The 27,440-nt window shown below is 41.5% G+C and overlaps 1 protein-coding gene across 1 annotated transcript; it reads right to left on the bottom strand.

Annotated features, from left to right (window-relative positions):
• Positions 1-21,466: 21,466 nt before the first annotated feature.
• LOC127778242 (17kDa alpha-amylase/trypsin inhibitor 2) lies at positions 21,467-22,121 on the bottom strand. The gene has a single exon (XM_052304814.1). It carries the CDS (start codon positions 22,023-22,025, stop codon positions 21,546-21,548), a length of 480 nt encoding a protein of 159 aa, XP_052160774.1. The 5' UTR covers positions 22,026-22,121; the 3' UTR covers positions 21,467-21,545.
• Positions 22,122-27,440: the final 5,319 nt, after the last annotated feature.

The following is a 27,440-nucleotide window of genomic DNA, read 5'->3' on the forward strand; positions in this document are numbered from 1 at the left end:
ATGACTGCTATCGGAGATTGTTGCCAACCCGAGATAGATGAGTTTTCACATCACTGACCAATAATCCGTGACCAAGTTGCTCGTCAATACAGATGAGAGTTCCCACCCGACACAGATAACTAGATCCGCACTAGTGTCTTGTCCGACATGAGTTAAAAATTCTAAGAGAGATACATTGTTGCAGTGGTTAAATTTGTTGTAATTTTCTCCCTTTATTAATATAAAATCTTAACGGTGGGGGCTTCCCCTACCGTGGTTCTTTCAAAAAAATAAAAATAAATATAACCTGGTGTACAAGGCTAGAACACCAAGCCTTGCCATTATAAGATGATCTTCACCAATCTAAACTTCTAAGGTGGTATTGAACCAGCAACTACAACCAATTCGAGGCCACATATACCAGAATTACACCACTACTACATGTTGTGCTATAGGATTGGGTGATACAATCTTCTTCTGTAAGTGGAGGACTAGTACTAGGAGTTCTTTGACTGATAATAAAGGGCTAGCCAGACCAGACCATCCCAAATATGGACAATTCCCATATGAGCTATAACTGACATCAGACTATCATCAGAGTGCAAGTAGATTGAACAACCACCATAGCGGGAGATCGAGTAGACTGTTTAAGTGAGCGTACATATATAGGATTAGGAGGCATTGGAAACCAAAAATACACACATTGTGAAGTGATGGAAATCTGATTGAATTCACATAGGATCAAATTGCATATCCCCATGACCACCCCTCCTCTCCATGCGGCGACGGCGGCAGGGGTGGAGAAGGATGCTGGCTGCCATCGTGTTTTGGATGTTCTAGATGTTACTTGTAGTTCATGTGTTCATGGATGTTCTTGATGTTTACGTGTTCATGTGTTCTTTGATCTTGCATGTGTTCTTTGATTTTTGTCGGGATGAAGTAGAGCTGCTCGATTGATCGGCTCAAATCGAGCCAATACATTGAGCTGCTTTTTTATTTTTGGGTTCCTAGGTAGAACCTCAAAGGTGTCGGCTGCTAAAATGGCACCTTTCAAAACATGTCAAAGGTGCCGACCAATGGGTGCCGGTTGGAAAAACCACACGGGATCTGGCGGAGGGGAGGGCGTGGCTGCCGCCGTTGCCGCCTCCACCGGGCTGCTGCCGCGACAGAGAGAAGCAAGAGAGATAGACAGAGAGAGCCAAGAGAGAGAGAGAGAGACATTGAGATGTGAGATCGAGAGAGATAGTGTGGGAGAGAAGAGAGAGGGCCGTAAGTGCGCGCGGAGTGGATAAGGCTGGCGCTCAGCTCGATTTGTTATAGGTGACGGTTTTTTTAAATAACTGTGTCGGTTTTGAATTAACCAACACCTATAACATATTAAAGGTACTGGTTTCTTTAAAAAGACACCTATAGTATACGTGCATATTTTTCTTTAGAATCGGCATCTATAGTTGCTTGAAGGTGCCTGTTTTATATGTATTTAGCCATTAAGGGTGGTAGTTACGAACCATCACAGATGTGGAAAATTTTAAATTTTTGAATTTTTTCAAACAATCTCAGATAGAGACATACCCTATATGAAAGTTGTAGATCTCGATGAGATCTACAACTTTAAAACTGTCAAAATTTGAATTTGAGACAGTGTGCATGCTCGAATATGCATTATAAGTCAAAGGGTTTGATGGAATTTGAGACGTAATTTTGAAACTTTCAAATGATCTTGGATGGAGACATGGCTTATATCAAAGTCAAAGGGTTTGATGAGATTTACAACTTTCTAATTGACAATATGTATCATTTAAGGCTGTTTTCATCCCCGGATATGTGTTATAAGTTATGTGATCTATTTAATATTTTTTTGAATTTTTCAAATGACCTTTGATGGAGACATACCTTACACTAAAAGTTGTAGAGCTCTATGAATCTGCAACTTTGTAGTTGAAAGTATTCTCATTTGAAGTCATCTAGAGTTTCAAATTTATGTTTCATATTTGGACAAGAATAGTTAAGAGAAAAAGTAACATCTGATGACCTATCAACATGTGGTCTAGAGCTGAGATGGTAAGAATTGTTTGCATGAGTTGAGAGATCTTGGATTCGATTCCCACATATGACATGCATGCATATATCACTTCAAATTCAAGATTTTTCAAACAACTATCACGGATGACTCATATGTGACAGGTCGTAACTAGCATCCGTCACGTCTTTTATTTAGGACTAATAAAGATGACTACTATCGGAGGCGGCTGCTAACCTGACATAGATGAGTTTTCACATCATTGACCAATAATCCGTGACCAAGTTGCTCGTCAGTACAGATGAGAGTTCCCCACCCGACACAGATATCTAGATCCGTACTAGTGCTTTGTCCCTCTGTGAGTAAAATATAAGCTGTTGTACATGGCTAGAACACCAAGCCTTGCCATTATAGGATGATCTTCACTAATTGAAACTTCTAAGGTGGTATTGAACCAGCAACTACAACCAATTCGAGGCCGCATATACCAGAATTACACCACTACTACATGTTGTGCTAAAGGATTGGGTGTTACAATCTTCTTCTATAAGTGGAGGACTAGTACTAGGAGTTCTTTGACTGATAATAAATAGCTAGCCAGACCAGACCATCACAAACATGGACAATTCCCACATGAGCTAACTGACATCAGACTATCAGAGTGCAAGTAAATTGAACAGCCACCATAGCGGGAGATCGAGTAGATAGCTGTTTAAGTGAGCGTACATATATAGGATTAGGAGGCATTGGAAACCAAAAATACACACATTGTGAAGTGATGGAAATCTGATTGAATTCACATAGGATCAAATTACATATCCCCATGACCACCCCTCCTCTCCATGCGGCGACGGTGGCAGGGGTGGAGAAGGACGCTAGCTGCCATCGTGTTTTGGATGTTCTAGATGTTACTTGTAGTTCATGTGTTCATGGATGTTCTTGATGTTTACGTGTTCATGTGTTCTTTGATTTTGCATGTGTTCTTTGATTTTTGTCGGGATGAAGTAGAGCTACTCGATTGATCAGCTCAAATCGAGCCAATACATTGAGATGCTTTTTCTATTTTTGGGTTCCTGGAACCTCAAAGGTGTCGGCTGCTAAATCGGTACTTTTCAGAACACGTCAAAGGTGCCGACTTATGGGTGCCGGTTGAGAAAACCCCGTCGGATCTGGCGGAGGGGAGGGTGTGGCCACTGCCATTGCCGCCTCTGCCGGGCTGCCGCCGCGACAGAGAGAAGCGAGAGAGAGAGAGACTGAGAGAGGAGAGAGAGAGAGAGATTGAGATGTGAGATCGAGAGAGATAGTGTCGGAGAGAAGAGAGAGGGCCGTAAGTGCACGCGAAGTGGATAAGGAAGGCGCTCAACTCGATTTGGTATAGGTGACGGTTTTTTTAAAAAAAACTGTGTCGGTTTTTAATTAACCAACACCTATAATATATTAAAGGTACCGATTTCTTTAAAAAGACACCTATAGTATACGTGCATATTTTTCTTTAGAATCGGCATCTATAGTTGCTTAAAGGTGCTTGTTTTATATGTATTTAGCCCGTGAGGGAGGGAAAAGCACTATATGTGTTGGTTTTAGCTGTTCCGGCACCAATAGTTCTGAACTCTTTGCGCTTTTCCATAGCAGTGATAAGTTAAATGTTTGGCTATAATTATTCCTTAGAATATAGGTTTTCGGCATATCAAATCAACATTATAATATTATATATATAACTCCTTTTTGATTTTTTTTTTGAAATTAAGTGCTCAAAGTTATGTTCTTATATATTAATCTCGTGTAAAAGTCTCAATCGATATTCCTTAGTGAACAGGTTGGGGGTAAAATTGTAATCTATTGAAACTAGAAATTGATAGGAACAAATTACTATGTTATGAATCGACCTTAAGGTTCATGGTTGCAACTTACTTGTTTTGTAAGACATAAGTACCGATTAAGACTGTGTTTAGTTACCTTCAAACTTCCAACTTTTTCGTCACATCAAATATTTGGACATATGCATGGAGCATTAAATATAGACGAAAAAAACCAATTGCACAGTTTGCATGTAAATAGCGAAACGAATCTTTTGAGCCTAATTACGCGATGATTTGACAATGTGGTGCTACAGTAAACATTTACTAATGATAAATTAATTAGTCTTAATAGATTCGTCTCGCAGTTTACTGGTGGAATCTATAATTAGTTATTAGGCTACGTTTAATATTTCAAATTTGTATCGGTATACGTCAAATTTTTTTTTCCTAAGACAACTAAACACGGCCTAGCTATACAGCCGCCACAACTATATACAAATGGCCATTGAATCCGACCCATCATGAATTGCTTCTACCTTTTAGAGCCTGCACTGATGATACTGCATGGATGGTTTCAGACCATGTCACTAGCGGTTTTCTCAAGGAATCATCTGTGAAAAATATATTTTACATGTGGAGGATATAATGTACCTTGAGGCCACCCAGGGCTTAGTCACAGCAGGGTGCATCTTTTATTAATCTACATAAAAGAATAACTCGGGCCTGTAAAAGTAATTGATGTAGTAAAGCTTGTATGTCTAATTAATTTAATTTGGACCATCTTCTTATGATTGAAGCAAGCAGAAAATTAATTAGATTTTGCCTGATATTTAAGCTATCAAGTTCCGTAAATTTTAAACTACATTTTGACTTTGGTCCATTTACAATGTTATGAGAAATTACTGTTTGACTTTTATCAAACTTTTTATATAGATATGTGATTTGTGTTATTATAAAAACTCGCACTGCAAAGCTGGCACAGCCGACGAGAATTTTCTGGCAACACGGTGATTGACACCTTAGGTCAAAACATGGCTCATAACTAATTAAAATGAATTTTCAAAAAGGAAACTCACGTTCTTTTATTTCTTTTATTATTATCATCGCATTCATGGAGAGAGCAGCATCCAAACTTGATAGATGCTACTAGCAAATATCGATAATTACTTATCCAGTAACCAGGATAACTAACTAATTAATTAATTAATTACTACTCCCTACGTATTTTAATGTATGACGCCGTTAACTTTTTTACAAACGTTTGACCTTTTGTCTTATTCAAAATATTTATGTAATTATAATTTATTTTATTGTGACTTGATTTATCATCAAATGTTCTTTAAGCATGACATAAGTATTTTTATATTTCCATAAAATTTTTGAATAAGACAAGTAGTCAAACGTTGGTTAAAAAGTCAACGACGTCATACATTAAAATTTAATATGGAGGGAGTAATAAGGAGGTTAGCTAGTCCATGCACCCCCAAACATGGGGCAGGCAAAGAAACCAGTGTGCTGCAGGTTGCGCCGGGCATAGTCCGTCAGCGCGCTCGCCATCCCGGCGATCGTCGCGGCGTCGCACCCGGGCGCCGCGTGCTGGGAGATCATCCCGGCGACACGGTCGCCCTCCTCCGTGACCACGCCGCGCACCAGCACGCTCAGCGCGTCGCACCGGCACTGCATCGGCACGGCGGCGAGCTCCCGGCAGCACGGCTGCAGGAACTCCCGCGGCGGCTGCTTGCCGGAGTCCAGGCGGCCCCCGGCGACGGCGCACCACCGCGCGATGTAGTTCCGGCACGACGGGACCGGTTTCCGGGACACCGGCCTTCCCCACGCGGCAGTACTCGCCGACGTCGCCGTAGCCCGTCGTCGCCGCCGCCGCCACGGCGGCGAGGACGGCCAGCACGATGGCGGAGAGGACGAGCTTGTCTGAAGCTATGAGTATGAGCTTTGATTTTTGCTAAGTTAATTTTCTTGTTGAACGCTTGGTACTGAAACGTATTTGAAGCAAGAGAAAAGGACGTGAAGACAAACTCTCGATTAAGCCTGCCAGTGGGCTGAGATCCAATTTGAATCCACCCCAGCCCACCTCCTCATGGAATGGCATGCCAAACCAACCCACCCCATTTCCTCTCCTCCAAAATCCAAACCAACCCACCCCGCATCAGATTTCAGTCCAACCCACCCCAAACCATTACACTAAAATGGGTTCAGCCCACTTCACTGGAATGGATTCAATCCATGGATCCCAGCTACACTACAGAGAGCTTGGAGCCAGGAGGCCTCGTTACTTCTTTAGCCATGGATCTCAGCTACAGTATAGAGAGCAGCAGTGTAGACACACGTGCAGACAATTAATTCAAAACAGAAATATTAATCTGAACCCTTTTGAGTACAAAACAAAACATTTGGCCTGAGCAGCCTCATCAAGAGGAGAAATTGAGCGGATTGATCTGAGCTGAGCACATCAAACAGAAAGAAAAGATTCAGAGACAGAGAGTTAGAGCTGAAGATGTTACCTGGCAGAGGATGACAGAGTCCTGGTTGGGGCCTTTTTTGCCCCTCTGGGAGAAGAGAGAGGCCACCTTCCTTGCTTATCCTTCACATACACAATGCTCTCATCTATCTCCTGAACATGCTCTAGCTGCTCAAATAAGAATATATACAAGTAAGGATACAACTAATAGATATAAAAGGCATTGCAAAGTGTTACAAATTCCGCCTAACATTTCACCAACTGATGAACAAAAAACAACATTAAGTTACTGAGCACAGGGACCCCACCATTGTAAAAAAAAACAGCCATCATACCAAACCTTCTTCACAAAACATCATATGGTCAGTACTCAGTACGAACCTAGATCAAAGAAAATTTGGCACAAATATTAGTAATACTGGTGGGCACTCAGACAAATTAATCTAGATTTTGTGACTAATCAAACAATATAAAATGAAAACACATCTACAATTACTATTTGTATGGCACAGACCACAAAGTCTGAGATGAAATACAAGGCGTGAGATATTATACCTTTAATCCCCTTGTTTTTTGGCTCTATGTAGCCAATCTTTTGCACAAACAAGTGCCTCGAGCATCTCTGGTGTCAATGAGCTTCTTGTGTCTCCAAGAATCCTTCCTCCACTGCTGAAAGCGGACTCTGAGGGCACGGTGCTAAGTGGAATTGCAAGAAAGTCTCGAGCCATAATTGCCAACACAGGAAACTTTTTGGAATTTTTCTTCCACCATGCCAAAACATCAAAATCCTCGCTATCATCCTCACATACTTCTTCTAAATATGTATCAATCTCTGACTTCTGAGTACGTGCAACCTTCCGGTTTGACTTGAAGAGGGTGAATTCATGCTCTAGCTTTCTTTTTCCCAAAACAGGTGAGCCTACAACACTAACTCTCTCACTAGACTGTGACATGTAGGATACACCCCTTCTTCTTGCAATTCCTTCATATACATGAAAGTATGATTTCATCTCCTCTATAATAGAGTCCACTTTACTTTCAACATTAGAACCATGGGGAGACACCTTCTCATAAAAGAAATCCAAATAGTCTCTTTTCCTTCTTGGATCTAACACAGTGGTAATGACAAGTGCCAAATTGAAGTTGTTTGCCAATTTTTCATCCCAATATTTTGCAAACTTGGTGTGCATAGGAGCAGCCAATCGTTTTAAAAGATCGCTGGTTTGCCAATCAGGATCACTCAAAGCATGACGGATACAAAGCACATGGGGCAAGAATGTGTGTGCAGTTGGTGTCCTATGAGCTGATACACCTCTAGTAGCCTCTTCAAAAGCCTTAAGAAATTCACAAATTGATTCAGCATGCAACCATTCTTCATCAATTGGTAGAAGTTCACAATTTTCAGAGGCATAGCTATTGAGGACAGCCTTGTAAGGCAATATTTCTCTAATCATCTTGAAGGTCGAGTTCCAACGGGTTGGTACATCAAGAGTGAAACCAGATTTTGGAGGAAGACTTTTACTAGAAGCAATTGAATTAAACGCTTGAATGCGTGAGGGTGAATGCTCAATGTACTTTAGGATCTCACGGATCTTATCTATTGCTGCACGAATCACCCTCATCCCATCTTGAACCAACAAATTGAGGATGTGTGCACAACACCTCACATGAAAATGTTTGCCTTCCAAAACCAACTCATCCTTGAGAGTTTTCACTAATTCTTGACAAGCAGCGGTGTTGTTACTAGCATTGTCTAAAGTTAAGGTGAACAGTTTGCTACTAAAGCCCCACTCAGTCAAACACCTCATCATGGCTTCTTCAATTGCAAAGCTAGTGTGTGGATACTTCACAGGCTTCAAACTTATAATTTTCTTTTTCATTTTGAATTCAGCATCAACATAGTGGGCTGTGACAACCATGTATCCTAGGTTTTGATTTGAGGTCCACATGTCCGATGTTAGGCATACACGCGAATCAAGATTCTCTAATTCAGCATGCAATTCTTGTTTCAGCCTATTGTAATAGTTGTAAATCTTGTCGCGGATTGATTGACGACCCACAAGTTTAAAAGTTGGCTGCATGGATGCCATCCAATCATCCAAGTAGGGATCCTCAATTTTATGGAATGGTATCTCAGCATGGATGAAATATTTTATCATCAACTCTTCAGTCTTTTTAGGATCAAACACAAAATTTTCCACGGGTTGTTTCCTAACTGTTGATATAAACCTATTTCTAACTTCACCATCAACTAGTGGACAAGATTCGCAAATATGGTTTATGAGATGGCTAGTTCCTGATTTTCTAGTCGCTGACAACATTAAGCCACAATATTTGCATTGTGCTTTTGGAAGACCATCTATCATGACAAGCTCCTGCTCAAAATGTTCCCACACTTTTGCTCTCTTACGTGTTTGTGAAGGCAGCTCATGACTAGAACTATTGGCAGATGAACTTTCAGAATTTTGCATAGACATGTTTAATAAACCTGTGTTTGACAAGAATAGAAAATTAATATCTACATTTGCTACTTGTGCAGAATTAATATTTACATTTACTACTTGTGCTAAAAACTAGTGAAATGATAAGCATACCCAACAGCAACCTGTTATACACCGTAATCATGCATCTAGCATTTGGGGGCTGGACATGTTTCTTTTCAAAGAACCGTGCATAAATATTCTTGTGCACTTTTTTTTTCACCTTTTGAAACTCCACTAATAACATAATGAATATCAAATCACATCTTTGAACAAGAAAGACAGGCCTCATGTCATGTCAACATATAAAATAGTTAGCTACTTAATACTACAGTGAAAGACAGCCACCTAAATCAACAGATTAGTAGTTATATGGAACTGAATGAACTGACATTCAAAATGTTTTATCCTTTGACCAACAGCTTAAAAGTTTAAGTGCTGGATTTTCTAGATGTGCTCAACAGTCACCATTAAGCAGCAAAAAAGCTGCATGCTTAATAAACATGACTTAGAGGTTGGGACTTGGGAAAGGGTGCAATTGCACTGATATATTATAAACAACCATCTGACAGAATTAATTGCGAATAACAGAACATTGCTGGCAATCAATTTGTGTAATTCCAATTTGTTCAAATCTCCAACATCTTTTTTTTTTCTTTTTCAGTAGCATTGCAGTATACCAGAGATCTAGATGACTTCTCAAGGTTAGATGAGACATTGGTACTGCTAATTTGGCAATAGCTTCATAAGTCTTTACCTTTCAAGAGTTAAGACCTAATTATTGTGACTAATCCTGATGTCTGATGGCACACATACTACAATCCAGCAGAGTATGTATCACATGAGACAACTAAGATGGGACACCAGCTGCGGCATTAAACCCAACAGAAACCCACCACTCTTCAGCATCTCCAATCGAACCAACCCACATTATCTAAAAATCGAAACAAAGAAAAAGCACAAAAATAGCCAAGGTACCATACCAGGATGCTCCCAAGAACCACTTCCAAGAACAGTCCCCCCAGCTCACCGAGATCCAAGATGGAGGTCACGCAACCGCAGATCTGCCACCTCCCTACCCACAGCAAGAACATATATCAGCGGAGCTCGACCAAGCAGAGAGAGAACGCCACTTCAAGAAACATGAAAGATGAGTCACCTTCTTGAGTGAGTCCGGCGACTGTGGCGGCGAACGGCGGTGACGGCGCTCGGCGGTGGCAGCGAACGGCGGTGACGGCACGCGGCGGTGACGGCGCGCGGTTGTGGCGGCGGCGGCGGCAGTGCGCGGCGGCGCACTGCGCACAGGCGCGTGCGGGGAGTGTAGGGTTTGGAGTGAAGTGGGGATAGTTCGGCTTGTTTTGGAGGCTAACCCATGGGCTGAATCCATGGATAGTCTTCACAGGCCAACCCGCATCCACTCCAGCCCAAACCGCAATTCTTCACAGGCCAACCCGCTCCAATCCAAAATTAATATCAGCCCATTTGAATCCAACCACCACCATCCAAATCAACATCCAATCCATTTCGCCCAATAAAATCCAGCCCACTGGCAGGCTTACTCTCGATCGATCACTTGCACCATTTTTAGTTAATTACCTTGTTTTTCTTGCAAGCTTTGTTATAAATTAAAGCTGGATTGCAATGATCTTTTATCTAAAAATGACTTTTCTTTTTGTCTGGCTCGCACTGGTGACATATATTGTAGAGTTTTGTGAACAAACAGAATTTGGAATAGCCGAAGGATGTGTTTGCTTCTGGTTTATATATTGGATAGTTTTATACGTGGACATATTGTAGTGTTGTGAAATGGCTAGAGTCTAGAGGACTTATTTTATATCGTGTTGGAAAATAAAAAGGTCCTGAAAAGGTGAAAAGTTACACTATTATGTTCCTTGCTAGTCTGGTCAGCAAGTTCAGTGGAAACGAATAAATCGTTCACTTAATACCATCAAATTATAGGATGTTTAGTTTGATATAGGGTTAATTTGATCCATGCCACTGCAAATATGGCATATTAGAAAAAATACCACTACTATTCGCGATATCGGCTAGGTGCCACTATAATTTGTGGAAATTGGATCCATGCCACTCCCATCCAATTTCTCTCAACCTCTGTCTCATCCCACTTGTGAAATGTCACTTTTGCCCCCTACTCCTTCCAGCTCTCTTCTTCCTCTCTCCCGTGGAGAGACGATGGCGGCTGCGGTGGGCGGCGGCGGCGGCGATGTGGTGGATTGGTGGAGCTCGGGTGCGTGGCCATCCATCCTACAGCGGCAAAGCTCGGGTGCGGGGCACGGCGGCGAGTCGCGCGGGCACGAGGAGGATGGATCTCACCGCCGTCGTCGTCTTCGAGTCTTCACCACCACCGGGCATCCTCGCTCTGCTCCATGCCAATCCACGGTTGGACCCGGCGTCCATCGCAAAGACGAGCTCGCCACGGCCTCGCTGCCACCGCCAGATGTGCTCGATTGCCAGACCTGCCACTAGTGGCGGATTTGCTTGAGCCGCCACCGCCGAAACCGTCGCCTCCTGCCGGCCGCCACCACCACACTTCGCGCCCACCTCTCCACCACACCGCCTCCCTCTCCCGCTTCCTCCCCCAAATCACCCCGCTCCGCTTCTCCCACCTCATCCGCCGCCGCCGACACGCGAGCTGCCACTGCCGAATCAAATAATTGCAATTAAAGATTTGCGTAGTTCAAGTCTTCACATATTGGAACAATCCGAAGGTTGGATGATCAAGGTAGCCACCAAACAACATAAGTTACATATATATTTCACATATTGGAAATAATGCTCCCAAACGAGCAACCTAAATATTGAAGTGCAGATTCAAGGCAATTAAATGTCTTAAAGTGTACATGTCCATATACATACGAACCACGTAGTATTTAACCAAGGCATCCTATTAATTTCCAGAATACACTCAAGACGTCCCTCACAACAAGACGACCAAGAGATAAAGCGCATGCTTATTTTAGTGAACGTAACATGTAGAGTTGGGAGGCAGTGGGAACCCAGGTTATACAGCACAATTAGTATCAACCCTATGAGCATATGGATCCTTTGCTAGGTGGTAATATCAGTGAACTGCATCCGGATCTTATCCATGAGTATGCCGTGGCAGGATGACATGCTGCCTAGGGTTGTCCTGGATTGGGTAGCTTGCGACAAGATCGATTGGGGTAGCTTACTAGCCTGGGGCTGGATTCATACTCGTGCTCTGCCACAGCTGAAAGTGTAAGGTGGTAGATGAAGAACCTCGTGCTTGTGCTCATGCTCATGTAAATGTCTGTAATGAAGATTCTCTATATGCGTGCAAGTTGGTAGTTTTCAGTAGAAATATTTAGAGGGCTACAGCATGTTTCGTTTCAATAGCCTGCATACAAGGTCGGCTTTTGGGGTATTGGGAAACTGAAATTCTGGGGACGTACATGTTTGATGATGTTGAAAGTAAGCAAACAACTATAGTTTATTGGAAACTGCCATATATTATTTATACTAGCCGTCAACCCGTGCATTACACAGGTTATTGTGAATGACAAAATATTAAAATTTCACTGGATAATGATAAAATATGTTGTTAAACTCATAAGTAAATTTTGTTTAAAAGAAGTTGATACAAGACACTTTCATTTAAATTATAATGGCCAAAAACATAATTAGTAATTTCTTATATAACCCATTCTAATATTTCTTCTATTACTTTATGTTTTTTTTGAAATTACATAATTTCAAAATTTAGTATTAGAGATATAGATTTATACTCGTTTTGCTGTCTCTTGTGAGCATTTTGCTATAAAATAGTTTAGCAATTTTGAATTAATATGTACAGAAACAAACTTGGTTTGGATTTAACCTTTTTCATGATTTGATGATTCCTATATTCGTAGTTATTAAATATCAAGTTGTATTCCATGTGGAGTAGTCTCAAATATATATAGCATCTTCATAATTTAGTTTTAAAATTCCTAATTAAAAAATATTACACTTGGTTTGAAGTCTTAATTATTGTTTTATCGTGATTAAAAATTATTCCAAATTTTGGAATCAACAATGGTTCTTTCATGATTTGAAAATAAAAAAATTCGAAAGTAATATATATCGTCACACATCTGAAGTATAAGTCATTTCCATGTTTTAATAATTTTGAATTTTGGAATTAATCACTACCTATATTGTCCTTGTGTTGGTCTCCTAATTTGGTACTATGCTCCTGTTTTTAGATACGCGATTTTAATTAGCACTTTTACATCACACATTAAATTAGTATGCTAAATTAAAATTTCGAGAAATCATAGATTCACTTAAACAAATGTATTTGGATGAAGCATGGAGCAGATTTGTTAGCGATATATGTTTAACTTATCTGGAAAAAGGAAATGTCCACTTAAAACTTGTTATTAATTTATAGTGAACTTTCTCATTAGCAATAAAAAAAGATCAGCAACATAATTAATTCTTTATTTCAATTAAAATAAAAAAATCAAGAATATCATATTACATGATGTGGGAGTTTAATTAACAGGATACCTTTGTGCATTGTAGATGTAATGATGAATCATCTTATATGCATCAGTCGATTGTAGATGCGATGGTCACCGATGGATAACCTAGATACAAACAGAACTTTGGATTTATGGATGAATATGTAAACACCTGAATTTAATTATAGGGTCAAATACTCAAATCGCGACATACCCGAGTCAAGATTTATGTTTCAGATGGACACACAATTTACAAACAAAAATTAAGTATAGCACATATGTAGAAGTCCATGATCACGCGCATCATTTACAGATTTCCAGGTAGCTTGAGCTGCTAATTAACTGCTGAGATCATCTGCAGATTTCCAGGTAGCTTGCGTTTCTAATTAAGCGCTAATCTTAAATTAATTTATAGTTAGTTTAGATGAGAAACATGTAAGAAACAACTGAATGAAACCCTAAAAAGATTGAATCAAATCTTGCTCACTTGAGTATTTTAAATAGCCATCGTACCTGCAGAGATCAATATCTTGGATCGATAAAACACTTCCTCGCCAATGCGTCCGGTCGACGGAGTTCCTCGGCTGCAGGGTCAAGTAGATCGACGTAGCCTGCCGTGTTGTGATCTCGTCGCGTGCAGAGTCGAGTCCGACTGATAAGACCGATATGGGCACAATTTGTAGACCTTGAAGGAAGCCCGTATAGATTGAATGGTGGCCCAGACACGTGTTCGGCTTTAATTAAAGGTCCATGGTTATAATATTTAATCTACGGTCATGATTTTACGATCTAGTTAATCAATGGTCAGATTAATCTGATTAACGTGAGAGCTCTGGAAAAGTGCCCAATTAGTGTATATATATATATATATATATATAATATATATTAAATTTGTTTGGTGCTCCATGGTGTCCGGGCACCATTGTTGAAATTGAGTATATACCCAATTCAAATAAGTAATGAAACTTTTTCAATTACTTAGGTATTAACATTAACTACTTTACTAACTAGTTCAAAGCAAGTTTAAACTGAATTTGAACTTGTTTTTGTTAGATTTTGATTGTAGGTATATAGTATCCATACATATAATTAGTTAGGTATGTAATCATGGATTGTGAAATAAAGTTAAATTTGAGTTGTTTTGTTGATAGGTATAGGTATGAATCGAATTATTATAACTAGGTATATACTCACAATTTGAAAATTTTGAAAAATTTGAGTGATTTTGTGTATTTGATACTATGGTGCCCCATATGAGTGTTATATATATAATTTACTCTCTCTCTCTCTCTCTATATATATATATAACTACCTTTTATATATAAATATATATATATATATATATATATATATATATATATGCCCATGTCCCCCTGCTAACACGTACTTTTTTGGATTAGAGCTGATGGATCGCTGAGGTAGTAAATGTACCTACTGCATTCTTGTCTCTTATAGGCATCGAAGGGATAGGTACACAGTGGTAGTGTAGCATTCCTAAAGTGCCCTTCCATCCACACCGATCGTCTTGCTCCATTATTGCTCCCATCCCTTTCCTCTCTCGTGCTTCTGCGCTTAGTCCGTAAGCGCTTCTCCATATTTCCTTCACTCCATGCCGTGCAGAAAAATCATGGCTGAGGCGTCGCCGGCGCAGAGGACTGACGGCTCAAGTAGGTCAGCGCCAGCACGTCGTCAGGAGTGGATAGGTTGACGCCAATGGAAGTCCTGCCATCAGATCCGTATTGCGCAGCCCCAGTTGTCCCCACCGCCGAATCCATCCCCTACATCTCTATACAAATCCGGCGGACGTTTGCTGCTCCCTGGCCGAGCTCCGGCGGAGAAGGTATTTCCCCGGATCTGACGCGCTTGCCCGTGACCCTCCCGAAGCTGCGCTTGCAGGTGATGCATCTCGGCTCGCGATATTTTGCTTCTACGACGCCTGTCAGCCGATGTCAATCTGCATCGCTCGGTGATGCACCTGGCAGCCCATGGCGCCAAAATTTGTCATGCCCCTGCATCTGCAACCTGCTGCTATGTAGTGATTTTTCAGCCTTTCTTAGCTTTATCTGCTTCTGTACCCTCCGCCATGGATTTTGATCTTTCTTTTTTTTCCCCAGTTTTAGCGAGCGTTGAGCATAAATCTGGATTCGAGTAGCAGAGAAATCGTGATATGATTGTGGATTCTTAATTTGCGATTGATGATTTGTGATACTCGCTCTGATAAATGGATAGACATCATAAAGAGGAAGACACATATGTGGCTGCAGGTTCAATAGCTCTAAAAATTAATTCTTGATACTTGATTTCTACTGATTTTGAGCTCCGTTTCTGTTTCAGTTTTTACGCATGGTCCAAAATACAGCAGTATATGTCCATTCTTAATTCGCTGCAAGCACGATTGTTTTTTTCAATTTGTCTAGTCCAGTTCCGATATGAATACCATGATTATCGCCGTTGTTTTTTTGTTTGAATAATCCCAATATGGATATTAGACTTTTCTTCTATGAACAGCTGGGAATATTTTTGTGCATCTTGTAGTCAACATTTCTTTTTTTTTTTTTGGCTTGCGATATTTATGATCTGAATGTCACCTGGGTTATGGGTTTTTTTTCCGGAGATATACAATTTACAGTGAATGGCCTTTCGTACAATTTACAGTGAATGCCGTTTTGCAATATATTATTATCTGAATGTTGTTTAGTGATATATCATTTTCCAAACATGTCATTTTAAGATATATCAAACTCTGCTCTTTTTAAAATAAATAAACATGCCACAAGATATATAATTTGCAAATGTCATTGTAAAAATGTTATTGTGTTCCATGGATAGGTCCAGCGGTTATCATTTGCCTTGGATTTTCAATATAATTTACAGGATGGTGAACAAAGGAAGACCTAATATCACGTTGAGTACTCAACTTTTCCCAGCAAGCAGAACTATAGAATGCAAACATGTATTTGCCGCCAGCGGAACTTTTCCCAGCAAAGCGTGAGCTTCAACAAGGGTATTTTTGGTAACTTTAGAACCCGTGTGATGTCCTTGCCTGGTCAAAGAGGCAACAGTGAACACTATAATGGGACCCACCCACACTTCACTCATAGGAAGCAATTATACATATGCGCGAATCTTGCAGCATTTCAACGGCTTAGATTGTGGGTGCAGGTGCACACGGTGCAGATTTGCTTTTCCATATATATATATATATATATATATATATATATATATATATATATATATATATATATATATGAATAGTTCATGGTGCACAAAAATAAATCAGGTATATTACGAATTCAGAGCACTGGAGCGTGACTCTTCACGATGTACTGAAGTAAGCATTCTATCCATTCTTATAATCTTCATTTGCAGGTTATTTTAATCCGTTGATCTTTAATTCCTAGAGAAGCCCAGCTTAAACTGGATGACAACGTTTAACCCCGCGCGCTTATACTTCACTAGTACAGATCCGAGCATTCCTGACGAACTATCTGTGTCGGGCTAATGCGACTCGTTTCGGATGACTTATCTCCAACGGTTTAAAAAGTAGCCCATTTAAGATATGACTACCAAGGATGATCCGTCACCGATATAAGGCCATATTTATCGGGTCGTATTTATAAGACATCACAAATGACCTATAACGGGTTACAACCATGCCCTGCCACGGATAATATATCATCCGTGGCGGGTGTAATGAGGTGACTCATCAAAGATGAGAGCACTCATCCGTGACCTATATCTTAATTACCACACTTCACGGATAACATTATCCGTGAAGGGTGGTAGTTACGAACCATCACAGATGTGAAAATTTTAAATGCTTGAATTTTTCAAACAATCTCAGATAGAGACATACCCTATATAAAAGTTGTAGATCTCGATGAGATATATAACTTTAAAACTGACATGATTTGAATTTGAGGCAGTTGACATGCTCAAATATGCATTATAAGTGGTGAGATCTATTTTGTATAACGTAATTTTGAATTTTTCAAATGATCTTGGATGGAGACATGGTCTATATCAAAGTCAAATGGTTTGATGAGATCTACAACTTTCTAATTGACAATATTTTTCATTTAAGATTGTTTTCATCCCCGAATATGTGTTATAAGTGATGTGATCTATTTCCAAAATAGTTTTTGAATTTTTCAAATGACCTTGGATGGAGACATACCTTGCACTAAAGTTGTAGAGTTCTATGGGTCTGCAACTTTGTAGTTGAAAGCATTCTCATTTGAAGATATCTAGAGTTTTAAATTTATGTTTCATATTTGGACAAGAATAGTTAAAAGAATAACATCTGATGACCTATCAACATGTGGTCTACAGGTGAAATGGTAAGATTGGTTTGCATGTGTTGAGAGATCTTAGGTTCAAATCTCACGTATGACATGCATGCATATATCACTTGAAATTCATGATTTTTGAAACAACTGTCACCGATAACTCTCATCTGACAACTGTCACAGATGACTCTCTGTTAACAGTGAAATTTGGTAATCGGTTTAGAGTCATTATTGGCTGCAGCATCTGGGAATCAGCCGATGGGAGTTATCAAGTCGCCAATAGTCGGATTCCTGCTATATTCGGCTAAGGAAATCAATTTACTAAAGGAAGCTTATCCATAAGTAACCGAGTTCAAAGAGATTGCGACATGGCAGGTTATCTATTAATTAGGAATAGTTTATTAGTTTCCTTTTATCTTTAGGAAAGTGTGTTTAGTGTCCTATAAGGACTTTATCTTTTCCTTTTATCTTTAGGAAAGTTTCTTTCTTGTCCGACAAGGACTTGTATAAACCCATGGGTATAAATATGTACACCCGGGGTCTATGTAGTCTATCGCTACGATCAATACAATTCGGCGCATTGCCACCCTTTTTACCTTTTCTACTTTATTTTATCGTCCGGCGGGACTTGGCACCCGACGTGGGGCTGCATCGGTGTTCGATCTCCGACGAAGGGGTAAGTCCAATGTTACGTCGGCCCAGGCAATTGTATCGTCTACGTCGGCGTCGTTCAAGGCTGCATCAGTACATTCAACCTCTTGGATTGCTCTGGTTTGGATGATATACTTGCCTACCTATTTATCATATGTCTCTGTTAATCTAGTCTTAGCATATCAATTTAGCTCTATCGGCTGCTTCTCGTTTTAGAGTTTCTGCCGGTATCGGCTAAATCGCGTTGCTAGATTAGATTAGTTTAGACATCTACCACCCTGAAAACTCAGTCAACGGCTTGATTGTCTAGATATTATGTTTCTTTTCATACTTAGTGCTGCATCAGTTAAGTTTGATCTACTAAGTCGTGCTTAGAACCATATTCTCTAGCCTGCTTCTTGATTGCCAATAAGGGTTTCATCGGGGTTTCAGCCGGTGAGTTATCTGGACGTTGCATCGGCTCATAAGGACTGCATATACATATAAGTTGGATTTAGCCGATGACAACAAAGGCTTCACTGTTTAATCTAATCTTTTGGATTTCATGACATCGGACCTCCAGCCGATTTGCAGGATCAAACTGTCTGGCACGCCCGCATCTCATCAATCTTTGGACCTGCACAGGAGTTAAGCAGATCTCCCAGGCCGATGTGTTTGATTTTTTCGTCGTAACTAGCATCCGTCACGTCTTTTATTTAGGCCTGACAAAGATGACTGCTATCGGAGATGGCTGCCGTCCCGACATAGATAAGTTTTCACATCATTGACCAATAATCCGTGACCAAGCTGCTCGTAAACACCGCCAGGCACAGATAACTAGATCCGCACTAGTGCTTTGTCCCTCCGTGAGTAAAATACAAGGTTAGAACACCAAGTCTTGCCATTATAAGATGAACTTCACCAATCTAAACTTCTGAGTGGGTATTGAACCACCAACTACAACCAATTTGAGGCCACATATACCAGAATTAATTACACCACTACTACATGTTGTTAAAGGATCGGGAGTTACAATCTTCTTCTATAAGTGGAGGACTAGTACTGGAGGAGTTATTTGACTGATATTAAAAGGCTAGCCTGACCAAACCATCCCAAACATGGACAATTCACATATGAGCTAACTTACATCAGACTATCAGAGTGCATGTAAATGGAACAGAAACCAGAGCAGGAGAACAAACTGTTTGAGTGAGCGTACATAGGATTAGGAGGCATTGGAAACCAAACATATACACATTGTGAAATGATGAAGAGCTGATTGAACTCACATAGGTTCAAAATACATATCCCCATGACCACATAGTAGTCTAGCTAGGAAGCTCATCATCATGTCGCATATCATTGCCACGGTGAATTAGCAAAGTATCCATCACCATCACCCCTTACGCTTGCACTGATACCTCTCATGGGCCTTGCACCGCCTTTTACTGAATCTCTTTAGCGAGGATGCCGTCAATTGGTAATTAATGCTGATCTCCTTGGTGCACATGAAGTGCTACCCTTCATGTTTTTTTGCAGATGGAGGAACAAGGCGCTGGAAAAAAAACATTTTATTGGGTGCCGATGAAAATACATACTCACCTCTTTCTTTTTAGTCAACCACATAACAAGCTTTTTTCAACATAAGTTAAATTTTGGTAGTCAAAGACTGTGCAGCTTTTACAATATCTTTGGCCAACATACACAAGTACATAAACAGCTAAAGGTGTCAGTTGAAAAACCCCCACAGGTGCCGGTGGGGAAAAGCGGCTCAATGCATTGGCTTGATTTGAGCCGATCTATCGAGCAGCTCCACTTCATCTCAACGAGATTAAAGAACACATAAAAATCAAGAATATGCATGAACACATGAACATCTAGAACATCAAAAACACGACGGCACTCGGCGTCCTTCTCCACCCCTGCCGCCGGCGTCCTTCTCCACACCTGCCGCCGTCGCTGCATGGAGAGGAGGGGCGAGCCTCGTTTTGCCCTCTTGCTATATCCTTGTAGCCCACTGCAGCCGCCGCGGCCTCCCCGCCCACCAGATCTAGCGGAGGGGAGGGTGTGGTCGCCGCCGCTGCCTCCCATCCCGCCGCCTCCCCTTTGGCTGGATCTAGCGGAGGGAAGGGTGTGACCGCGGCCACTTCCGCCTTCGTCGGGTCGCCGCGATAGAGGGAAGCGAGGGAGAGACAGAGACAGAGAGACGCGAGAGATAGATAAAGACGCAAGAGAGAGAAAGTTTGGGAGAAAAGAGAGAGGGCCACAGGTGCGCACGGAGTGGATAACGCCAGCGCTTGGCTCGCCTGCTCGGCTCGATTTGGTGTAGGTGCCGGTTTTATATGTTTTCGCGTGGAGGAGGGAAATTAAAGCACTATATGTGCTTGTTTTAGCTTATTGTAACTATTTTATGAATGAGCTATTAGATTGACTATAGATGATTTGGAGCTAGTAGTTGGCTATATTATTAAACTTGCTCTAAAAAGAATTACTCGGGCCTATAAAAATAATTTATGTAGTAATGCTTGTATGTCTAATTAGTTTTGGACCTTATTCTTATGATTGAAGCAGGCAGAAAATTAATTAGATTTTGCCTCATATTTAAGATATCAAGTTCCGTAAATTTTAACCTACATTTTGACTTTGGTCCACTTACAATGTTATGATCAGAAATTACTGTTTTATTTTTATGAGTGAATTACACATTGGGTCACATCTTATTACTAGAGTTGCAAGTTGGACTAGGGGTAAGCTAATATTACCACTTTGGACTAGGTATTTTTTGCACGAGTTTCATATTGGACTGGTGTTTTCTAATTGCTTCATTGAGTTGAGGCCGATGTATATTAGCTTGAGCGTGGTGCACCAATGCCACTGATATTATCCTATGCTCGAGAGTGATTAGATAGCATTAGTGAGGGTTGTTTGATTTGGGGAAAGGCGAGATGGTGGTGTAAGGTGAAACAAATGGCAATATTATATGGTCCAAAGTGAAAACCTTGGATAAGACTTAATCCAACCCGCAACAAGGATCAAAATATATGGGTTAAATTGCAATTTACTCTATTTTTATCAAACTTTTTACATAGATATGTGATTTGTGTTATTATAAAAACTCGCACTGCAAAGCTGGCACAGCCGACGAGAATTTTCTGGCAACACCACTGATGGGTGATTGACACCTTGGGTCAAAACATGGCTCATAACAAAAATGAATTTTCAAAAAGGAAACTCACGTTCCTCTTTTTATTTCTTTTTATTATTATCATCGCATTCATGGAGAAAGCAGCATCCAAACATGATAGATGCTACTAGCAAATATCGATAATTAATTATCCACAGTAACCCGGATAACTAATTAATTAATTCATTAGTAATAAGGAATCTAGTCCATGCCACCCCCAAACATTGGGCAGGCAAAGAAACCGGTGTGCTGCAGGTTGCACCGCCCGTAGTCCGTCAGCGCGCTCGCCATCCCAGCGATCGTCGGGGCGTCGCACCCGGGCGCCGCGTGCTGGGAGATCATCCCGGCGACGCGGTCGCCCTCCTCCGTGACCACGCCGCGCACTAGCACGCTCAGCGCGTCGCACCGGCACTGCATCGGCACGGCGGCGAGCTCCCGGCAGCACGGCTCCAGGAGCTGCCGCGGCGGCTGCTTGCCGGAGTCCAGGCGGCCCCCGGCGACGGCGCACCACTGCGCGATGTAGTTCCGGCACGACGGGACTGGGTTCCGGGACACCGCCTTCCCCACGCGGCAGTACTCGCCGACGTCGCCGTAGCCGCCGTAGCCCGCCGCCGCTGCCGCGACGGTGAGGACGGCCAGCACGATGGCCGAGAGGACGAGCTTGTCTGATGCCAATGCCATAGCTGTACTTCGATGAGCTTTGATTTCTTGTAATTTAGAAAATCTAATTTTGTTCTTGATCTCTTGGGATTGGGAGTGCAAACGTATTTGAAGTATGAGAAAGGACGTGAAGACAAACTCTCGATCGATCACTTGTACCATTTGAATTGATTACCTTGGTTTTCTTGCAAGCATTCTGATAAATTAAAGGTGGATTGTGATGATCTTTTATCTGAAAGTTACTTTTCTTTTTCTCTGGTTCGCACTGGTGACACAGATCGAGCTCAAGAGGTATTGTGGAGTTTTGTGAGCTTTGAAGAAACAGAATTTGGAAAAGCCGATGGATGTTTTTGCTTCTGGTTTACACATAGGATAATTTGATACTTTCACATTTATGATTGTAGAGACTCATTTGATATCGTGTTAGAAAAAAAAAGTTCCGAAAAGATACAAAGTGGTTGTTGCTTGCAAGTCAGGTTAGTTAGTTCATTGGAAAGGAAAAAAGAATCGTTCAACTAATGCCATAAAAATACAGGAAGTTTAGTTTATACCACCCAATATTTGTTGAGTTGTGATCCAAATTCATTTGCAGCTTATACCACCCAATTGCCGTACGGATCATCATCCCTTTTAGGGTTCCACTATATATATACCTCTTGTAAGCCGCCGTGCAGTGATGTAACCTCACCTCAGATATAGTGAAGATATTTTGCTGGCTGGCGCCCGTGGTTTTTTTCTCTCCTATTTTGGGAGGGTTTTCCACGTTAAATCTCGTGTCTTTTGTGATTGATCTATTGTTCTTTATCGTTTGTTCGCCTATCGTTTCCTAACAATATTTTGGCTTCACTCCTCATTTTATTACCGTCGAATTTCTCCATGGTTCAAGAACATACCACTGCCTTCAATTTCTCCATTGTTTTGTCCTATTTCACCCTTCTCTTAGGAACTGAATTGCATCATAATACCCCTACTCTGCTAGCATACGAAGTATATATATATCCTACCACAATTGTATAATAGTCCCCCAAAAGAACACCTATATGCGAATATTGTCCATTTATCTATATATGAACAAGACCTTGCCTCTTCGTCTCATGCTCATCTAATTCAGTTTCTGCACGATAGGTTAATCTAAGTTATGTTCATGGACAACTACCTCACACTACATGTTAGGGTTAGGATGCATCGGAAACGAACATAGATGTTCGTCCAGTGTTTGCGCATTAAGCAAGATAAACTTCATTTGCAGCATCACAAGGAGGTAGAGATGAGGATATAGCCAGAGCCGTTGCACGACACACAAACCATCAGTGTCTGAGTATGTAGCCAATGTAAGAGGTCGGTCATGATTCTTGAAGCTCTGTGGTACTTCCTACTGAAAGAGATGGAGGCGATGTTGATCCGTTTGTTGCCAGCAAACTTCTCTTTATACCCCTCGACTCTTCAAACACCTTTGATAAGGTCTTTGCTAGAAGACTCGAACACTAAACAAAATAACAATGAGATTCACGTGTTCTTGGTAGTTTGGCCAATTTGTTATCTTCTCGGCATAGCATGGGCGACCTTCGGCATTGAAAATACTTTCTTGGTGCTTGCAGCAGAAGAGGATCCGTGCATGTAGCTGGTAGTGTTGGACGTTTCCACCGCGCTGCGGAGCATTCGCATGGGCAGAATCAGAACTGCTTAACTAGGTGGCAAGCTCGGCAGCAATAACCATCTACTTATGCTCTGGCAGCATGGTTTCATGTGGCTGGAGAAGCGGTGTAGTTCGGCTCTTTGTTGCTGTGTCATTTTGAGTGGGAGTTGTTTTGCCATGTGGTGAGTCACACCCAAATTTTTTTCCATTTTTCAGACCAAATTATGTATTAAATACTTGTTTAGGAACCAAGACAAGGTACATCAAATGACATGTTATTGTACAGATCCAAACATAAATAAAGCATAAATATTTATAAAAGTGACACTTAGTCCTCATACTGAAAAAAAGCAACAGCGAAAAAGGATGATCCTAGTGGAATACTCAACTGGGGTATAACGCTTGATATTTTAACTCCGTCTAGAGCACAGAGGCACTAAAAATGTGAGAACGGAAAATTAGGCAAGGCTAAGTACCAACCTCTGTACTCAGCAAGCAACACCAATGATGTACTTTTTGCCTTTCCATATAGGAAGGAGTAGTTACTATTATTTACTAAGAATAATAAATATTTACCAGTCTTGCAAGCTTTAAATAATTATTTTTTTGCCTAAAAATTTATTTTGAACCATGGGAAGTGTCTTAAATGTATATGTGAATTAACTCATTTTTTACTTGTAGGTGATGTTGAAATTATAAGCAGATAATGATTTAATTTATTCCATAAATAAATCATGATACATGGCAGATGTAAACTAGATTGAACGCATCATTAGATCTAAACATGTAAACTAAGCAGTAAAACATGAACAGATCAAATATGCGCAACATGTCGAACACGTACCGAGGTGGCGGAAAGACCGGTTGCTCGGCAGGAACTACTCGCGGTTGAACCGCGAGCGTCGACGAAGTCGCGAAGCACGCGAGCGGAGAGGAAGGCGAGCCATCGCGGACGAACAGGGAGTAGTCGCGCGAAGCGCTTTCCAAAAACCTTATTGCCGCCTTCTCCCGGTGCAGGACATCGAAGGCAGAGGTTCCGGAGACCTGCTCTCCCGATCGTTGGTGCACGCCGGCGAGCGGGATGGAGTAGTCTACGAGCGACGGCGCAGTACAGAGTAGGAGGCAAACCCTAGATTGATTTCTCGTGTATTGCGTGAATGCGGCGGCTCGGTTTATATAGAGATAGATCGCCCTGATCAGGGCGCCCGCGTAAACCGAACCGGATAAGTCGCGCGTAACCAATCCGGACTCCATGCCGTTTTCACATACCGGATTTTTCGGAATGTTTCCAAAACAAAACAAATCCGAATCCAATCCCGCAGCAAAACAAAACTTCAAAAGGAGGCCGCGCGCCGCCTGCCAGGCCAGGCCAGGCCAGGCGAGGCGAGCGAGCGCGCGTGTGTTTCCCCTCTTCTCTCCACCACACATGCTTCAAGTGGCTAGGAGGGCATCCTCCCTTTTAAGGAGGTCCCCCTCTCCTAGAATAAGTAAGGTGGTACTAAACTCCACATGCATGCCATCCCATCTGGTACTAGACCGTCTGTAGACTACCCCTCAGGTGGAGCGTATAAGTCATACTCCTAGGTCTTTAGTAAGCTTCCTAGAAGATTCACCAAAAATCTCCATAGACTGCGACTAACAGTCAAGCTTACAAAGGTGAGTTCTTTCAAGACTGCTCTGCAGGACAGCATCTTCGCTAATTAAAGCCAACAGAACTCATTAAGGCATAGCCAACCTGCCTTGCAGCTCACGAGAGTACATGCATCTTCACTTAGAGAGGGTATAGATTGGTACTCTCCTCTAGTTTACTAATGGTTTATTCTTCCCAGGTTCATTAATAATAGGCAGATCCATTAATAGATCACGCAACCATTCTGCCTCAACAGTAGCAGTATCCAGTGCCGTCAGTTCTGCTTCTATGGTTGACCTCGTCAAAATGGTCTGTTTGCAAGACCTCCACGAAACAGCACCACCACCCAGTGTGTAGACATATCCACTAGTGGCTTTGATCTCATCCACATCAGAGATCCAGTTAGAATCACTATAACCCTCCAGTACCGCAGGATACCCAGTATAGTGAAGCCCCAATTCCATAGTACCTTTCAGATAGCGCATTACTCGCTCAAGCGCATGCCAGTGATCATCTCCCGGATTAGAGGTAAACCGGCTCAACTTGCTCACAGCAAAGGAGATATCAGGCCTAGTTGCACTAGCCAGGTACATCAGCGAGCCAATGATTTGGGAGTATTCTAGTTGATTCCTAGCAATTCTTTTGTTCTTGCGAAGCAACAAGCTAGGATCATAAGGTGTTGGAGAAGGCTTACTATCAATGTAGCCAAAGCGATTCAAGATCTTCTCCACATAATGGGACTGCAAGAGTGTAATCCCATTCTCACCTCTAATTAGCTTAATGTTTAAGATAACATCAGCTACTCCCAAATCCTTCATATCAAAATTTTGAGACAAGAATGATTTAACCTCATTTATCACCTCATGGTTTGTCCCAAATATCAGTATGTCGTCAACATATAAGCACAGAATAACTCCCTCACCCTCACCATGGCGATAGTACACACATTTATCTGTCTCATTGACTGCAAAACCTGCAGATGTCAATGTTTTGTCAAATTTCTCATGCCATTGCTTAGGAGCTTGTTTCAGACCATACAAAGACTTCAACAATTTGCACACTTTGCCTTCTTGATCTTCAACTACAAACCCATCAGGTTGATCCATATAGATCTCCTCATCCAGCTCTCCATTAAGAAAAGCTGTCTTAACATCCATTTGAGGAACGAGAAGACCATGTGAGGCTGCTAGGGAAAGTAGCACACGAATTGTGGTCAATCTAGCAATAGGTGAGTAAGTGTCAAAGAAATCTTCGCCTTCTTTCTGAGTATAGCCCTTAGCAACAAGCCGAGCCTTGTACTTTTCAATAGTACTGTCAGGCCTAAGCTTCTTCTTAAACACCCACTTGCACCCCACAAGTTTACACCCATAGGGTCCTCTGTCACCTCCCAAGTCCCATTAGCGATAATGGAATCCATTTCACTACGGACAGCCTCCTTCCAGTAGTCTTCATCAGGAGATGCATATGCTTCTGAAATTGACTTAGAAGTGTCATCCATGAGGTACACAGTGAAATTATCACTAAAGGACTTAGTCGTCCTTTGTCTCTTACTCCTTTGAGGAGCTTCACTGACATCCTCCTCAGAGACATGTTCATGTGTATGTTCAGTTTGTTCTGATGGTGTGAATGAACTGGGAATTATTTCAGAGGGTTGGCTCGAACCACTATGTGTATCCTTCATCGGGAAAAAGCTCTCAAAGAAGGTAGCATCACGAGACTCCATAATTGTACCAACATGCATGTCAGGTACCTCGGATTTAACTATTAAAAATCTATAGGCAATGCTATGATGAGCATATCCCAGAAAGACACAGTCCACAGTCTTAGGTCCAAGTTTGCGCTTCTTCGTTATTGGTACATTGACTTTCGCCAAGCACCCCCATGTGCGCAAATAAGAAAGTGATGGTTTTCTCCCAATCCATATCTCATATGGTGTTTTGTCCTTATTTCTGTTAGGAACTCTGTTTAACACATGATTTGAGGTCAACAATGCCTCCCCCCACCATGCCTTAGGTAGTCCCGCGGTGTCCAACATGGCATTCACCAAGTCAGTCCGTGTGCGGTTCTTCCTTTCAGCAATCCCATTAGACTCGGGAGAATAGGGAGGCGTCCTCTCATGTATGATGCCATATTCCTTACAGAATAAGTCAAACTCGTTCGAGAAAAACTC

This window comes from Oryza glaberrima, chromosome 7 (assembly GCF_000147395.1).
Source record: "Oryza glaberrima chromosome 7, OglaRS2, whole genome shotgun sequence".
Taxonomy (NCBI): Eukaryota; Viridiplantae; Streptophyta; class Magnoliopsida; order Poales; family Poaceae; genus Oryza; species Oryza glaberrima.